This window comes from Myotis brandtii, unplaced genomic scaffold, assembly GCF_000412655.1.
Source record: "Myotis brandtii unplaced genomic scaffold, ASM41265v1 scaffold63, whole genome shotgun sequence".
NCBI lineage: Eukaryota > Metazoa > Chordata > Mammalia > Chiroptera > Vespertilionidae > Myotis > Myotis brandtii.
In genome coordinates, this window is record NW_005370411.1 from 1,796,584 (window position 1) to 1,813,240 (window position 16,657).

Consider the following 16,657-nt stretch of genomic DNA (forward strand, 5'->3'; position numbering starts at 1 on the left):
GGCTCCTTACACTATCTTCATATTTTTGGATTATTTTTTCTTTTTGCTTTTCTGGTTGGGTGTTTTTTGCTTCTTCGTATTTCAAATCTTTGCCTTGATTCTTCAGATCCTCTAGTCTGCTGTTGGATCTCTGTAGATTATTCTTTATTTCAATCAGTGTACGCTTAATTTCTGATTGATCCTTTTACATATCCTTGAGGGTCTCACTAAATCTCTTCGAAGTTTCTAGAAGATTCTTTAGTAACCTTATAACCGTGGTTTTGAACTCTATATCCAGTATTTTGCTTTCATCCATTTCTTTCATTGTGACATGTTTCTTTGTCTCCACATTTTGGCTGCTTCCTTGTGTTTGTTTCTATGTACTGGGTAGCTGCTAAGTCTCCTTGAGTTGATAGAGTGGCCTTGTGTGGTAGGTGTCCTATAGGGCCCAGTGGCTCAGCCTCCTCAGTCACCTGAGGTGGACATTCTTGATGCACCCCTTTGTGGGCTGTTTGCACAGTCTTGTTGTAGTTAACCCTTGATTGCTGTTGGTATCACTGGGAGGAATTGACCTCCAGGCCAATTGGCTGTTATGGCCAGCTGTGTCTACACTGGAAGATCTGTTGCACAGGAGACACCCTTAAGGGGCAGGACTTGCTTCAATGAGGCTTTGGTGCTCACTGAGTCTGCCCCTTGAGTGTGTCTCTTATGGATGTAAAGAGTTGTCATCTGGTACGGTCTCATTCTGACCACTGGGTACACTGGCTCTTGGATCTCCAAGGAGGTGCAAGGTCAGCCACTGTCTGGGGCCGCCCAGCAGGAGCTACAGAGACATCTGCAGATTCCTCCTCTTTGTATGGGGTTTGGAGGTGCTCACATGAGGCCCAGCTGTGAAGCAAGGCAGGCTGCTGCTGCCGGCCTTGGGCCTTTTTTTGGAAGCTCTGGGGTTCTCTGACCCAGCTGCAGTTTGACAGGTTTTAGGCGGAGAGAGCACAGGCCATTCATATGCAAAAGCCGCTGCGCACAGCTTGGGTTGGGTTGTAAATTGGGTGGGGCGGGGACTCTGGGAATCACCAGGGTGGAGCAAACAGCAACGGCTGCCAGTCAGCCCTGCACTGGAGAGGTCCCCGGGTCTCTGCGTCCTGCGCCCCAGCCCAGGAACAATGATTGCTGCGAGCACCTCTGAGAGAAAGCCGCCCTTGTTCCTGTCCTGAAACATCCAGTTTCTCCCCGTATGTGTCTGGGTCCCCCAGAGTCTCACCCGGAACTGGAGTTCAGAGCAAGCGGGAGCTTGTATCTCCCTCCCGATTAAAAGAGCAGCACATCCAGGTGCCAGCACTTTCTGTGCCTCCGAACCTCTTACCAGTCTCAATGCGCTTTCTTCACCTCTCCAGTTGTGGAACTTCCACTCAGCCAGCTTTCCCGTGGTTCTGGGTGGTCGTTGTTCTGCCTTTTAGTTGTTATTTTGATGGGGTTGTGAGAGGCAGCAAGTATAGGTGTTCACCTATGCTGCCATCTTGGTTCTCTAATCTTTTTCTTTATGATTAATATTCTTGTGTCTTGTTTGAGAAATTTTTGCCCACTCCAAGGTCATGAAGATATTCCCTTCCTTTGTATTCTGGAAGCTTTATTTATTTTTCTTTGACATTTGAATCTGTGATCCATTTAAAATCAATTTCTGTGTATAGTACAGAGGTCAAGGTTTGTTTATTTATTCATTTATTTTTCCCATTTGGTTATCAGATTGCTTCAGCATGACTTACTGAAAAGACCATCCCTTTACCACTGAATTGTAGTGGTGTGTTAGTCATAAATAGATGACCATATATGTGTGGATTTTTATCATTCATTTTTGTTATGAAATATAATATTTTGTGATATATTCCAGTTACTTGTAAGTTACAGGAAAGCTTGGATTGTATTTAGTTTGCTCAGTACACTGTACTCATTACCTAACACAGTGCCAGGCAAATGATAGACAATCAATATTTGCTGGTTGAATGAATCATAAAAAAAAAAAAAAAAATCTACAGCCCTAGCTGGTTTGGCTCAGTGGATAGAGTGTCAGTTTGTGGACTGAAGGGTCCCAGTTTCGACTTTGGTCAAGAGCACATGCCCGGGTTCTTGGCTAGATCCCCAGTGGGGGGCATGCAGGAGGCAGCCAATCAGTGATTCTCTCTCATCATTGGTGTTTCTATCTTTCTCTTCCTCTCCCTTCCTCTCCTAAATCAATAAAAAAAATCCTATATAATAAAAGCCTAATATGCAAATCAATGAACGGTGGAGGAATGACTGGTGGAACAAACGGTTGCTGTGACATGCACTGACCACCAGGGGGCAGACTCTCAACACAGGAGCTTCCCCCAGCCCGCAGGCCCCAGGCCAGCCAAGGTGGGTGCCAGTAGGGGCCCCCTGATTGCACTGTCGGTCGACCCGCTGGTTGCCCAACAGATTGGCCCTGATCACTGGCCAGGCCTAGGGACCCTACCCATGCACAATTTTCATGTATCAGGCATCTAGTATATATATAAAAGAAATATTCTAAAAAAAATCTATAGGAAGTCTGAAAAATGTTGATGAGGAAAGATACAAGCTTTTCCCAGGTATATAGATTATTAAATAGTAGAATTAAAAGTGTTTTTGTAAAATATTTCCAACTTCTAGCTCTCAACTTGTGCTTCTCCCCCACCACTCCTCATCATAAAAATTTGATAATTTGTCTGGTTATATGGTTCAACCAATATTTATTAAACACTTATTGGATGTTAGGACTTTTGAGAGAGAATTTAGTTCTTAGACCCAAGTTTGCCTTTATTTTTTTTAAAATTGTCATCATACATATATTGCTTAATGGAGACATTTTGTGAGAATCTGCTACTCTTTTTATTATTTTTGACCTTTATGTTTTTAGTCCATCAGGTTCTGTAAAATGTATCAATATAAATTCTAAATCTGTCAAGAAGTTCGTTTAAAGCAAAGGATGGCTGTGAAAGTTTTTTTTATTATATTGTTTATCTTATTTACATATTAAATGATAACTTTTACCATGTCTTTGTAGAAATTGTCACAGAAGGAAAAAGGAAAAAGTCTTCATCTTCTGAGTTACATAAGGTATGCATGAGTTTTCCTTTTAACCTGTTCATTATCGTTAGAGTTACTAGTATTGAAAGTATTTTGCTGTTTGTCTTTTAAATAAAATTTTAAAGAAAATAATGTAAAACTGTAACTAATTAGTGTTTTTATGAGAATGGTATTTCCTAATTAACTGAGGGTTAGCCAGGAAACCTTCTCTGGGATCAGCCTTGTTTGAAATCATTGTAAGATGTACCAGTATATTTTCCACGCCCCATTTTAGATTTTATGTAAAACATAAGACAGTATTTCTTTGATGACTGAATGTATTAGAGTGCCTCACATTCATTTATTCTAATACTGTAAGTGTCTAAGTTATACTCAAGTTATGTACTGAAATTGCTATTTGTAGTATGTCGTTTTAAACATTTACTTATTCATTCATTCATTCATTCATTCATTCTTTATAAGCCAAGAGTAGCAAAACAAGCAAAATGAAGTTTCTACCTACTTAGGAAGTGTTTCAAAAAATTTATCCATTTTTAGAAAGATAATCTTTTTTTCCTCTAGAATTTTGTGATTTAAATGCAATAGAAACCCTGATTTACTAGTATGTTATAATAACTTATTAGACACTTTTCTCTGAAGCATTTCAAATTATACACAGAAGACTTTTCTTTGGCACAGAGAACTTTAATTTGGTACATTTTGTGGAACAAGGAAGGCTATGAGAGGGAATCAAGAGAACCTTATAAGACCACACAAGAGCATGGCTTTAGATACTTTATTTCTACGTTGGCTTACTTCAGATCTTTGGAATGTGGTTTCTTTTTTTATTTAGAGAGAGAGAGAAACATTGATGTGAGAGCGAGATATTGATAGGCTGCCTCCTGCACACCCCCTACTGGGGTTCAAGCCCACAACCTGGGTATGTGCCCTGACTAGGAATTGAGCTGGCAACCGTTTGGTACACAAGAAGACGCCCAACCAACTGGGCCATATCGGCCAGGATGTGGTTTCTTTTTTTTTTGTGGGCTGGGAGGTAAATGAATAAAGCAGTGCTTTCTATCTAATCCTCTCCCCTAGCCCATGTTTCTGTGTCCCAAAGTTTAACAGAACAGGGAAGCTGCCCTGAACTAAACTCAACACTTTGGAATCGAGACGTGGTTTCTTTATGTAAAATTCTGGATTTAGCTTAAGTGGGGTAAATGAGGGAGATTTAAAAAAATCTTACATTGCTATTGTACCCACTTTTAAATACCTGTGTACTGACTACTTCTCCTTTTCTGTGTAATACCTTCAGTGAAGTGAAATGCTGTCTGCTTTACGCTATTGCTTCATACAATTTAATCTGAAATTCCACTATTAGAAATTCATAATATTGAATAAATACAGTAATTTAAACTTTTTTCAAGTAACTTTAGATTTACAGAAATAGTACAGTTCTTGTATAACCTTCACTCAACTTTCTCCAATGTTAATATCTTAATAACTCCAGTACAATGATCAAAATTAAGAAATTTAACATTGGTATAATACTTTATTATTTTTAAATTTATTGATTTTAGCGAGAGAAAAATATAAAGAGAGAAACATTGATTTGTTTTTCCACTTAGTTATGAATTTTTTGGTTGATTCTTGTATGTGCCGTGACTGGGCATTGAACCCGCAACCTTGGTGTATCAGAACGATGCTCTAATCAACTGAGCCACCTGGCCAGGGCTACAATACTTTATTTTATTTATTTTTGGCATCCCTGGGTTGTATAGTACTTTACATTAAACTATAGACATTATTTGGATTTCTTCAGTTTTTCTACTAATGTCATTTTTCTGTTCTAGGATTCAATCAAGGAGTCCACATTGTATTTAGTTGTCATGTCTTCTTGATTCCCTGCAGTCTATGACAGTTCTTCAGTCTTTTTTCTTTGATTATGACACTTTTAAAGAATTCTGGTCAGTATTTTGTCAAATATCCCTCAATTTTGGTTTGTCTTAAGCTTCTTATGATTAAACTAGAGGCCCAGTGCACGAAATCGTGCATGGGTAGGGTCCCTAGGACTAGCCTGTGATCAGGGCCATCTTCTGCCCGCTCGCCAGTCCCCAGTCCTGCCCCGCCACCACCCACCCTGGTTCCCCGTTTGCCATCCAGTGATCGGAGCCTGCTGGCCAGGGGGAGGGACCAAGAAGTCTGCCTTCTGCCCGATTGCCAGTCCCCAGTCCCACCCCACCGCCACCCACCCAGGTTCCCCAGTGGTTCCCTGTTGGCCATCCAGCAATTGGAGCCTGTGGGCTGGGGGGAGGGACCGAGAGGTGGTCAATGCACCTCATAGTGACTGGTCGATTGGTCGTTCTGGTTGTTACGCTGTTATGGTCACTGGCCTTTTATTATATAGGATTAAGGTTATGGCTTTTTGGGAAGAATACAACAGAAGCGATGTGCCCTTCTCAGTGTATCCTATCATGGGTACATGATGATCATATGTCTTATTGGTGCTGTCAATCTTGATCATCTGCTTAAGATGGTGTTTGCCTGGTTACATCATTGTAAAATTACTCCTTCCCTTTGTAATAAATAGATACCTTGGGAGAGATAGTTTGAATCTATGCAAGTATGCTTTCTCCCTTTTTAAAATTTATCTTTATTGTTGAAAGTATTACATATGTCCCTCTTTTTCTCCATTGACACCCTGTCTTTTTTTTTTAAATCCTTACCTGAGGATATTTTTTCCATTGATTTTTTAAAAAATATATTTTATTGATTTTTTACAGAGAGGAAGCGAGAGGGATAGAGAGTTAGAAACATCGATGAGAAAGAAACATCCATCAGCTGCCTCCTGCACACCCACTACTGGGGATGAGCTCGCAACCAAGGTACATGCCCTTGACCGGAATCGAACCCGGGACCCTTGAGTCCGCAGGCTGACGCTCTATCCACTGAGCCAAACCGGTTAGGGCTCCATTGATTTTTTTTTTTTTTAGAGGAGTGGAAGGAAGGGAAGAAGGGGGAGGCAGAGAGAGAGAAACATTGATATGAGAGACACATCAATTGATTGCCTCCCGACTGGAGCCAGGGGGGTTCAAACCTGCAACCCAGGTATGTGCCCCGACCAGGAATTGAACCCATAACCCCTTAGTGTACAGGACAACACTCCAACCAACTGAGCCACATTGGCCAGGCCCCCCCACCCCCCTTCCTTATTTTTAACTTTTTAAAATGTTTCTCATTATCTACAATATATTTATTTAGTTGTTCAATAATAATCTATATATAAAAAAGCCTAAGTGACCATTACAACCAGTCAACTGAACAACCAGTCAACTGGTCGCTATGATGACGCACCGACCACCAGGGGGGAGATGCTCAACACAAGAGCTGCCCCTTGGTGGTCAGTGTGCTCCCACAGCAAACCTCCCGCGGCCAGCCAACCTCCCACAGTCCCTTCCCCGGGCCAGCTGCCTGATCGGCCCGATTGCTGGCCAGGCCGAGGAACCCCACCCGTGCATGAATTTGTGCACTGGGCCTCTAGTATACATATAAAGTTGTACTACTGCATTAATTTTTTAAATTTATTTACTTATTTAGTGATTTTTAGAGGACATTTATTAAAGCTGGGGATAATGAAACAAGGAAGCTCCTAAAACAGAAGAAGCAACAGGAAAGAGACTAGGTGGGGAAATAAACTAGATTCAGCTGCTTTGGCTCACTAAGAAATCAGAGAAAAGGGGACCTTGGGGACAGGTTCAGGTGGTTAGCTAGGGATGAGCTGCTGCTGCCCATTGCTCCCCTGGTTACAAGCCTTGGAGAGTCCCTTAGAGTTTAGGAGATGTATGCCTGGGAGGGAGGGGGAAGAAGAGGGGTAAGAGAAAGGCACGGGTGTGCTCCTGGGAGGGAGAGTGCCTGAACTATTGCATTTTAAAATGTGGAATTCCTTAGGAAATTAGCATATTAAATTCATGTTAGTAGTTTATATTACTGCTTTTTCTCTTAAACCAGCTAGGGAAAGAAATTACTGAAAGGATTAGAGCTTTGATGGATATAAGGACAAGACACTATTTTGAGTGTGAAGTGTTTAAAAATATTTCTAAAGCAAAACTAGCTTGTTGGAGAGAAATTAGAAAATTCAGTTGAGCAAAAATTCAATTGGGTTGTGTCTGCCCAGACACAACCAAAATTAATACTTTGCTGTATAGCCTTCTAATTTGCCTATCTATATGTTAAAAAAATAGAAAACCACAAAATACTGTTTTATAATTTGTTTTTTCTACTTAACTATGTTGTGAATATTATTTTTTAAAATCAAATTTAAGGCATTGCTCAGTAGATATGCATTGAATACTTAACATGTATTAGACATACATAAGTATACCAGGGAAGCAGTGGTAAACACTGAAAAAAAAAAAGAGTTTATTTGAGCAAAACTGAACATCTGGGGAGCTAGCTCAAATGCTCCAGAGAATAACAGTTTGGCAGCTTCTTTTATTCATTTGAAATTAAGGAGGGGGCGTAAGGAAGATTGGAGAAAGGAAGGTGAGGAATAAATTATAGGATAGTGAACAAGATTATGCGCTTTCAAAATGTTGTGAGTGTTACCCTGGCTGAGTAGCAGTTGGTTAGACCATTGTCCTGATATGCCAAGGTTGCGGGTTCGATCTCTGGTCAGGGCACATACAAGGAAGCACAAGTTGATGTTTCTCTCTTTCTCTCTTTCCTTCTCTCTCTCTCTCTCTCTCTCTCTCTCCTCACCCCCTTTCTTTCTTAAAAATATCAATAAATAAAACTTAAATTGTTATGAGGGTTACTAGTAATACCCTCTTCAAGGGGTTTTCTGATATTTCAAAGGTTTGTTAACCTAGTTGCACAAGAATGTGGATGGGGTTGGCTTAAAACCTTTATCTAAGGAAGTTATATATAGGCTTAGGGCATGAGTACCCAACATGACTTGCTTAGTTAGGAATTTATTCAGATCACCCTGTGAGGTCTCTAGAGGTGGTGTTCCTTGAGTGAGAGTAGGGCTTGTAACCTTTGCTGGCAGGTGTCCATGATCTCTTGGCTGCAGTGGTGTCAGAAGTTAGCCGTGTCCTAGCTGATAATTTCACAAGGCCAGGTCTTCAAAACTTATGTTTGGCCTCACTCCAGGTCTCACTACCAGGCTCCACCATTTTGCATGGATGTACTTCAACTTATGTCTGCCTCATTGCTTGCGTGATGTGTGGACTGAGGACTGTGGTCATTTTCAGTTTTTTCAAGTTATCTTTTTTTTAAAAAATATATTTTATTGATTTTTTACAGAGAGGAAGGGAGAGAGATAGAGAGTTAGAAACATCAATGAGAGAGAAACATCGATCAGCTGCCTCCTGCACATCTCCTACTGGGGATGTGCCCGCAACCAAGGTACATGCCCTTGACCGGAATCGAACCTGGGACCCTTCAGTCCGCAGGCTGACGCTCTATCCACTGAGCCAAACCGGTTTCGGCTCAAGTTATCTTTTGATTTTTTTCCTTGATTTCATTGTTAACCCATTCATTGTTTAGTAACATGCGATTTAGCCTCCACGTGTTTAATGTTTTTCAGTGTTATTGTTGATGAGTGGCCTGGTTAATGAAATTCGTGCATGGGGTGTGGGGGGGTGTCCCTCAGCCCGGTCTGCACCCTCTCCGATCTGGGACCCCTCGGGGGATGTCTGACTGCCGGTTTAGGCCCGATAACTGCTCGCCTGCCCGCCTGCCTGATTGCCTGTAACCGCTTCTGCCTGCCAGCCTGATCGGCTCCTAACCACTCCCCTGCTGGCCTGATTGATGCCTAACTGCTCCCCTGCCAGCCTGATCACCCCCAACTGCCCTCCCCTGCTGGTCTGATCGCCCACAACTGCCCTCCCCTGCCAGCCTGATCACCCCCCAACTGCCCTCCCTGCTGGTCTGATCGCCCACAACTGCCCTCCCCTGCTGGCCTGATGGCCCCCAAGTGCCCTCCCCTGTCACTACCCACCTCCTCCACCAGAGGCAGTGGAGATGCTGGGACCGGCCTCCTCCACGCTGTGTGGAGCCGCAGGACCCCCAGGCCTCACTGTGTGGAGTAGCCACCGGGCCCTGCTTCCGCTGTGCGTGTGGCCATCTTGTGATGACATCGTGCACAAGGGCCACCTAGGCTTTTATTAGTATAGATGTCTTGTTTTATGCCATTGTGATACGAGAAGATGCTTGATATGATTTCAGTCTTCTTGAACTTGTGGAGACTTATTTTGTGTCCTAATGTGTGGTCTGTTTTTGAGAATGTACTGTGTGCACTTGAGAAGAATGTATATTGTGCAGCTTTGTGGTGAAATGTTCTGTAAATGTCAATGAAATCCATCTGATCTAGTGTGCCATTTAAGGTTGCTGTTTCCTTGTTGATTTTTTGTCTGGAAGATCTGTCCAATGATGTCAGTGGAGTGGTAAAGTCCCCTACTATGACTGTATTGCTGTCCATCTCCCTTCCTTAAAGACCTCAAAGAGCTTTTTTATATATTTAGGTGCTCCTGCTATAACAGCTTTTAAATCTTTGGACGTGAGTAATCTTTGTTTATACTCAAATTATGAGTCATTCTGATATTTAGAATGAGACAGCCCACAATCAAATAGCATTCCAATTTATTATTAGGAGAAGAGAATGTGGCTTAGCCTCTAAAATAGAAAATATAATAACAGATTTGAGAAGTGGTTAAAAGGACACAAGTCATTGTTAAGGTTAACCATACTCATATGGACTACACGCAGGGGTCCTCAAACTACGGCCCGCGGGCCACATGCGGCCCGCCGAAAACATTTAACCGGCCCGCCGGGTATTTTTGCCGCCGCTGCCTGTCCTGCTTAGCAGCCGACTCGTCCCGGGCCCGCAGTGCGCATGTGTGGAATGTCTGAGGGACAGTGAACTGGCCCCCTGTTTAAAAAGTTTGAGGACCTCTGGACTACAGTGTAGTCACAAGATACATGCATTTACTTTATATAAATTCCAATTATATATTTTAAAGTATTTTTATTAATTTTAAGGCGAGAGAGGAATAGAGAGAGAGAGAAAAAAAAGAAAGAGAGAGAGAAAGGTAGGGAGATAGAGAAATGTCTGTTGGTCTACATATTTTTGTATTCCTTGGTTGTTTCTTGTATGTGCCCTGACTGGGGATTAAACCTGCAACCTTGGCATAACGGGATGATGCTCAAACCAACTGAGCTACCCGGCCAGGGCAAAGAGGTACATTGTTATACAGAATAGGTATAATTTAGAAGTTACTACCCTAGCTGGTTTGGCTCAGTGGATAGAGTGTCGGCCTGCGGACTGAAGGGTCCCAGGTTCGATTCCGGTCAAGGGCAATAGAAAAAAAAAGAAGTTACTGATACACAGGAGGATTAATTCAGAGTTGCTCGTGAAGTGAAAGAGTTGAGATGCACTTTCTTCAAATTTATTCTGTCTTTTTGACTTATGCTTTACTCTCATTGAAATTAATTTAGATTGTCACTGTTTGTAGTTCACATAGTGATTATTATATGCTATATTTTGTAGGTGGAACTTTATGCTTAACCATCATTGATAACTTTCCCTTAATATGAAAGTTATTTAAGTTAAAAATAGATTATTTCAGCCGATACCGGTTTGGCTCAGTGGATAGAGCGTCGCCCTGCGGACTGAAAGGTCCCAGGTTCGATTCCGGCCAAGGGCATGTACCTGGGTTGCGGGCACATCCCCAGTGGGAGATGTGCAGGAGGCAGCTGATCGATGTTTCTCTCTCATCGATGTTTCTAACTCTCTGTCTCTCTCCCTTCCTCTCTGTAAAAAATCAATAAAATATATTAAAAAAAAATAGATTATTTCAAACTTGTGGCTAAGATGGATTAATTTGTTTATTTAGCATATCATGAGCCATACACATTGTAAATATAAAGGTGACTAAGTGTAAAAAAAAATAAAGGTGACTAAATGAGGGCCCTCTCTTTAAGGACATCCACAGTCTGGAGAGGAAGATAGACAAGTAGACAAATAGTTACAATATAGTATGCTACATGTAATATAAATAATGTAACCTAAATGTACCAAGTACTAATACCCAGAGAAAGGAATACTCCGGTGTATTGTTTCTTATATGTGCCTGGTCAGGGTACATACAAGAAGCAACCGAGGAATGCATAAATATGAGCGATGGTTATATGGATAAAATAATAATTTGAGCAGAATCTGAAGTATTTCACAAGGGAGAGACAGAGGAAAGGGCATTCTAGATTGAGGGAATAGTACATGCAAAGTTCTGGAGATATGTGACGTGTTTGAACACGGTTGTGTTTATGTGTGAGTGATGTGAAAGCCTAGATTATTAAGAATTTTATCTATAAGTAACGGGTTTCATTATTATAGTTTAGGTATTGTAGCCATACTTAGATTGGTGTATTAGAGAACTATGAGGATAGCCTTTGAAAGATTAGAAAGGGAAGAGACTGTAGGTAAGAGAATATTTATGGAGCTATTGTGATACTTCATTTATTGACCTTTAAATTGAATGAGAGGTTTTTAAAAATAAAATTATATTTAACTGCCTATAAATTAAGCACTAGTTTAAAACTCTTTACAACTAATAGCAAAATATTAATGCAGGGTAATGGTTCTGTTAGCTAATTCAGCTTTTATTTATATTTTAATTGAATTGATTATATTCTCATTCTGGTTTCAGGTAACAAAGATATTAAATGCAAAACCAGAAGATGTTCATGTGAAATCACCACTGTCCAAACTCAGAAGCTCAGAACGGTGGGATCTCCCTTTGCAGGGGGTAAATAAAAACTTAGTTCTTTTAAGTATATAGTGTTATTGGTGTGCTTAAAACATTTTAGTGAAACTGAATTTTTTATTTTCTTATATGTCCTTTTGTATTTTGTTGTTATTTATTTGTAGGTTTTAAATTAGTTTGTTTCAGGTATATGTTGAACTGATGCTTTGAGGTTAAGGTCTTTTGTTTAAATATAAGTATACCTTATTATGCATTATTTTTCTTCTTCAAATTCAAATCTCATTGTAAAATAAGTTATTTTAAATATATAAGAATATTAAGCTTATTAGAATCATATGCTCTCTTATTCTTGTTTTGTAAATTTGAGAGGGTTTATCTTAAAGGGTAACACAATTGTTTTTCCAAAAGATACTGTGATTATAGATTGGGACTTTAATTTTATCAGTATTAAGCATTATTGCAGAATCTCATAATGAGGCTTAAGATAGCACTTTTTATGTATTATTTTTGCTCTTGCCTTGCACAAATTATTTTCATTTTTAAAAAAGTCCTTTTGTTGGGAGAGCTGGAGAGTGGACCAAAATTTTTTAAATACGTTTTTCAAAATTGATTTTAGAGAGAGAGGGAGAGGGATAGATAGAAATATTGTTGAAAGACATCGATTGGCTGCCTCCTGCACACCCTCCACTGATGTTTGTTTTTTTCCAATTTTACTAATAGAGACAATGTTGCAGTGAACATCATTTTACATATATAGGGAACCATTTTTGAGTGGGATTACTGGGTCTAAGGATTTTTTATATTAAACTTTAATAAGTATTGCAAAATTGTCTCACAGAAAGTTTGCACTAATTTATATTGCCACCAATGAGAGCTCCTATTTTCTACAAACTGACTAGCACTGGGTGTTATCACACAGTAAAATTGTTGTCAATTTAATAGGAAGAAAAAAATTGTTATTTAAATCCCCACCCTAAGGCATACTTAGAGAGGGGAAGGAGGGAGGGAGGGAGGGAGGGAGGGAGAGAGAGAGAGAGCGAGAGAAACATCAATGTGAAAGAGAAACATTGATTGGTTGCCTTCTGTACATGCCCTGACTGGGGACTGAACCTGCAATCCAGGTATATGCCCTGACTGGGAATCGAACTGGCAACCTTTTGGTGTGAAGGACTACATTCAACCAATTGAGCCACTTCGGCTGGGCAAAATCTATTATTTTAAGAAAATTTTGTCTCTTTGCATTTATATATTTATTTTATGTTTTAGCATATTGAATTTATTGTGGAGTACAAATTATTTATATTATATATAGTTGGCCCTCCATATCTGTGGGTTCCACATCTGTGGATTCAATCAACCACAAATTGAAAATATTTGGAAAATAAAAAAAGTTATGTTGTTGCTGACATGTACTATGTACTTTGTTCTCTTATTGCTTAGGCAATTTGCAGGGGTCTTTAGGAGCTCTGTGCCAAGAGCTGGGGGCAGAGACCAAAATGTTTTTTTCTATTATTTCATAGTCATCAAGTTTCATCCATGTTATAGCATGTCAGAATTTCCTTCCTTTTCAATGGCAGATAATATTTCATTGTATGTGCATACTACATTTTGATTATCAAATCATCCATTGATGGGACACAGTTGATTTGCTTCCACCTTTCAGCTGTTGTGAACAATGCTGTTACGAACATGGCTGTACAAATTTCTCTTCAAGGAAGAGAGTGTTTTAAATTTACTATGTATATAATCATTATGCATCCTTGTGAGATAAGCTACTATTACATTTGTTTTCAAACAGGAGACTAATGCATAGAAATAAGATAAATAATTTATTTGTCTAAATTCACAGTTTGTATATTAAATAAATCAATTTCAACTTTTGTTTCTGGTCAGATCAAATCTAAACTCTGGCCCAGGCAGAGTGGCTCAGTAGTTGAGCCTTGGCCTATGAACCAGGAGGTTACAGTTCGATTCCATGCCAGGGTTGCAGGCTCGATCCCCAGTGTGGGGCATGCAGGAGGCAAATGATCAATGATTCTCATCATTTTTTAAAAATTTTTATTTTTTTATTGTTTAAAGTATTACAAAGGGTATTACATATGTGTCCTTTTTTTCCCCTGCCCTTGACAATCCCCTGGCCTCCCTTACCCCCCAGTGTCTTATGTCCATTGGTTATGCTTATATGCATGCATTCCCCGGCCTTCCCGCTGCAGTTTGACAATCTGAGGCAGCTCTGCCTCTGTAGATTCTCATCATTGATGTTTCTATCTCTCTCTCCCTTCCTCTCTGAAATCAATTAAAAAATGTATATATATAAAATAATTCTCTTTAAAATTTTTAAAAAAAAATCTACTCTGTCAGTAAGATGTCTATTCGTCCCTAAAAATTTCCATGCAGCAATTCATAGGAAACCAATTTTAATCCCTTCCAAATGTTATAAGCTCAGGTAATTCAGAATCATAGGCACTATTTAACTTTCCATGTAATAATTTTTATTATTTCCTTTAGACACAGGCAAAAATTTTCATAGTTATATAAGCTTTAGAATCTCAAAATGTTGATTTTCTAACTAAAGTTACCTTGAACTTGTTAAAATTTATTTCTACTACTTTTTGGTGGATTTATATTTCTATACTAGCAAAAGAGCCAAGTGTTTTGTAGATTGCATTTTCTTCCCTTTGTGAACAGCTATGAATTTGACTGTTTATTTTGAATTTCTAAATAAAACAAACATTTAAGTGATTTTTTATTATCATATTGCTAAGTTTATTATTAAAATTCCATTTTTTTCCCCTAGTTGGAAAGAAGCCTCAGAAACGAGGTCCTTTCTAGAGACCGTAAAAGTAAAAAAGGTGTCCGTGGGCCTCCTGTCACTTCTAAGATATCATCAGAAAGGTAAGATACATGTGTATGTGACTAGGATGGGCTTATACTATGTATAATAGTGTTACTGCGTGATGGATTTGTTCTCTTTGGATCTCAATTAAAACAACCTTTAAAATATAAGAATTAGTTTCAATGGCCTCTAAGCTTCCATACAAGCTCTATCTTTCTGTAATTATAAGTTACCTTAACTCCTTGTATTTGTGCATTTGGAACATCTTGGTAAGCTTTAGCTCAGCGGTTCTCAACCTGTGGGTCGCGACCCCTTTGGCGGTCGAACGACTCTTTCACAGGGGTCGCCTAAGACCATCCTGCATATCAGATATTTACATTACGATTCATAACAGTAGCAACATTACAGTTATGAAGTAGCAACGAAAATAATTTTATGGTTGGGTCACAACATGAGGAACTGTATTTAAAGAGCCAGAAGGTTGAGAACCACTGAAGCATTACATATAGACTTATTATAATGCTTTATTTATCATTTGTCATCTCCAGTGAAAAAGATGCTCCATTTATCAACTGGGGTCCAATGGAAATAGTATTAATGAAATGTGAATATACTGGAATTATATATATGGGGGATTCCAATTGTGATTATTATCAGAAGGAACTTAGAACATATAAGGGTTGGACATCAGTAAATGATTAGAAAGTTGTTATTTGACAAAAGGGTATTGAGTTTTCTTTTTTAGAATAGCAAATGAATAAAATATGATAATAGGGTAAAATTTTAAAAAAATATTTTTTTTGATTTCAGAGAGGAAAGGAGAGGGAGAGATAGATAGAAACATCAATGATGAGAGAGAATCATTAATCAGCTGCCTCTTGCATGCTCCCTACTGAGGATCGAGCCCGCAACCTGGGCATGTGCCCTTGACTGAATTGAACCTGGACCCTTCAGTCCGCAGGCCGAGGCTCTATCCACTGAGCCAAACCAGCCAGGGCAGCAAGGTAGAATTTACAATTACTGGGAGACCACACAAATTAGAAGACTAACTGGAATTCTTGAATTTATGTCAAAGTACTTGGTCTTATTCTCCCCCTGTCTGTAGGAAATATAAAAATATATTGGTGATTCCATAGAAGTTTATATACCTTCTAACCCTCTACCATACAAGGGATAAATTATCATGACAAATATGCAGTGATTATGCTTTGAGCCTCAGAATAACTATTAACTCAATTTATAGACTTAGTTTCTCCAAAGATTATGATCATGTAAAAAGTCATATTTAATTTGAGAGATGGAATACTAGAAGTAAAGGAATCATTTTTTAATGAAATTAGCCAACATTTTCTGGGGGTTTGCATGAACCGGGTTGTTTTATTTTATGGGAGAGATATCCTAAAAACTTTGCATACTTCAAAATTTATATAATTCAAGTCTCATTTTTCTATAAGAATGCTTTTTAAGTGGTGGGGACAGGTTCTTTGAGGATGTCAATCTATTATTTCTTTAATATTGCCTTTTAATTTTCTGACAGTGTCTCTAATATTTTCAGTTCTTTCCTAAATTATCATCCCAGCATAAAGTGGCAATTGTTTGGCTTTTCTTATAGAATTTACCACATGTGGTTTATGTTCCAAAGTTACCGATTTTCAGGCATGTTATCTGCGTTAGTACTGTCATGTCCATTAATGACATTGTTAGAAGATAAAAATTTTTTAAATTTAATAGCAGTGGATATTTAATATCTACTTCTATTAAATTTAAAATTTATTTATAAAATTAAATTTATTTTTATTTTAAAAAATCTTTATTGTTGAAAGTATTACATATGTCCCCTTTCCTCCCATTGACCCCCTCCAGCCTGCCCCCGCACCCCACCCTAGGCCTTCAGCACCCTATTGTCTGTGTCCATGGGTTATTCATATATGCATACAAGGTCTTTGGTTGATTACCTCCCATCCACCCACCCTCCCCCACCTTCCCTCTGAGATTCTGCACTCTGTTCCATGCTTCC

General features: G+C 39.2%; 1 protein-coding gene across 6 annotated transcripts in view; it reads left to right on the forward strand.

The window, feature by feature from the left end:
* SENP7 (SUMO1/sentrin specific peptidase 7) overlaps positions 1-16,657 on the forward strand; it is a 164,592-nt gene that overhangs the window by 12,273 nt on the left and 135,662 nt on the right. For 5 of the 6 annotated variants that reach the window (XM_014528306.1, XM_005880182.2, XM_005880183.2 and 2 more), the window contains exons 2-4: positions 3,038-3,090; positions 11,748-11,846; positions 14,602-14,699. In XM_014528306.1, coding sequence (XP_014383792.1) covers positions 3,038-3,090; positions 11,748-11,846; positions 14,602-14,699 — 250 coding nt within the window. The remainder of the gene's footprint in view (positions 1-3,037; positions 3,091-11,747; positions 11,847-14,601; positions 14,700-16,657) is intronic. The other variant, XM_014528305.1, reaches the window with a different exon arrangement.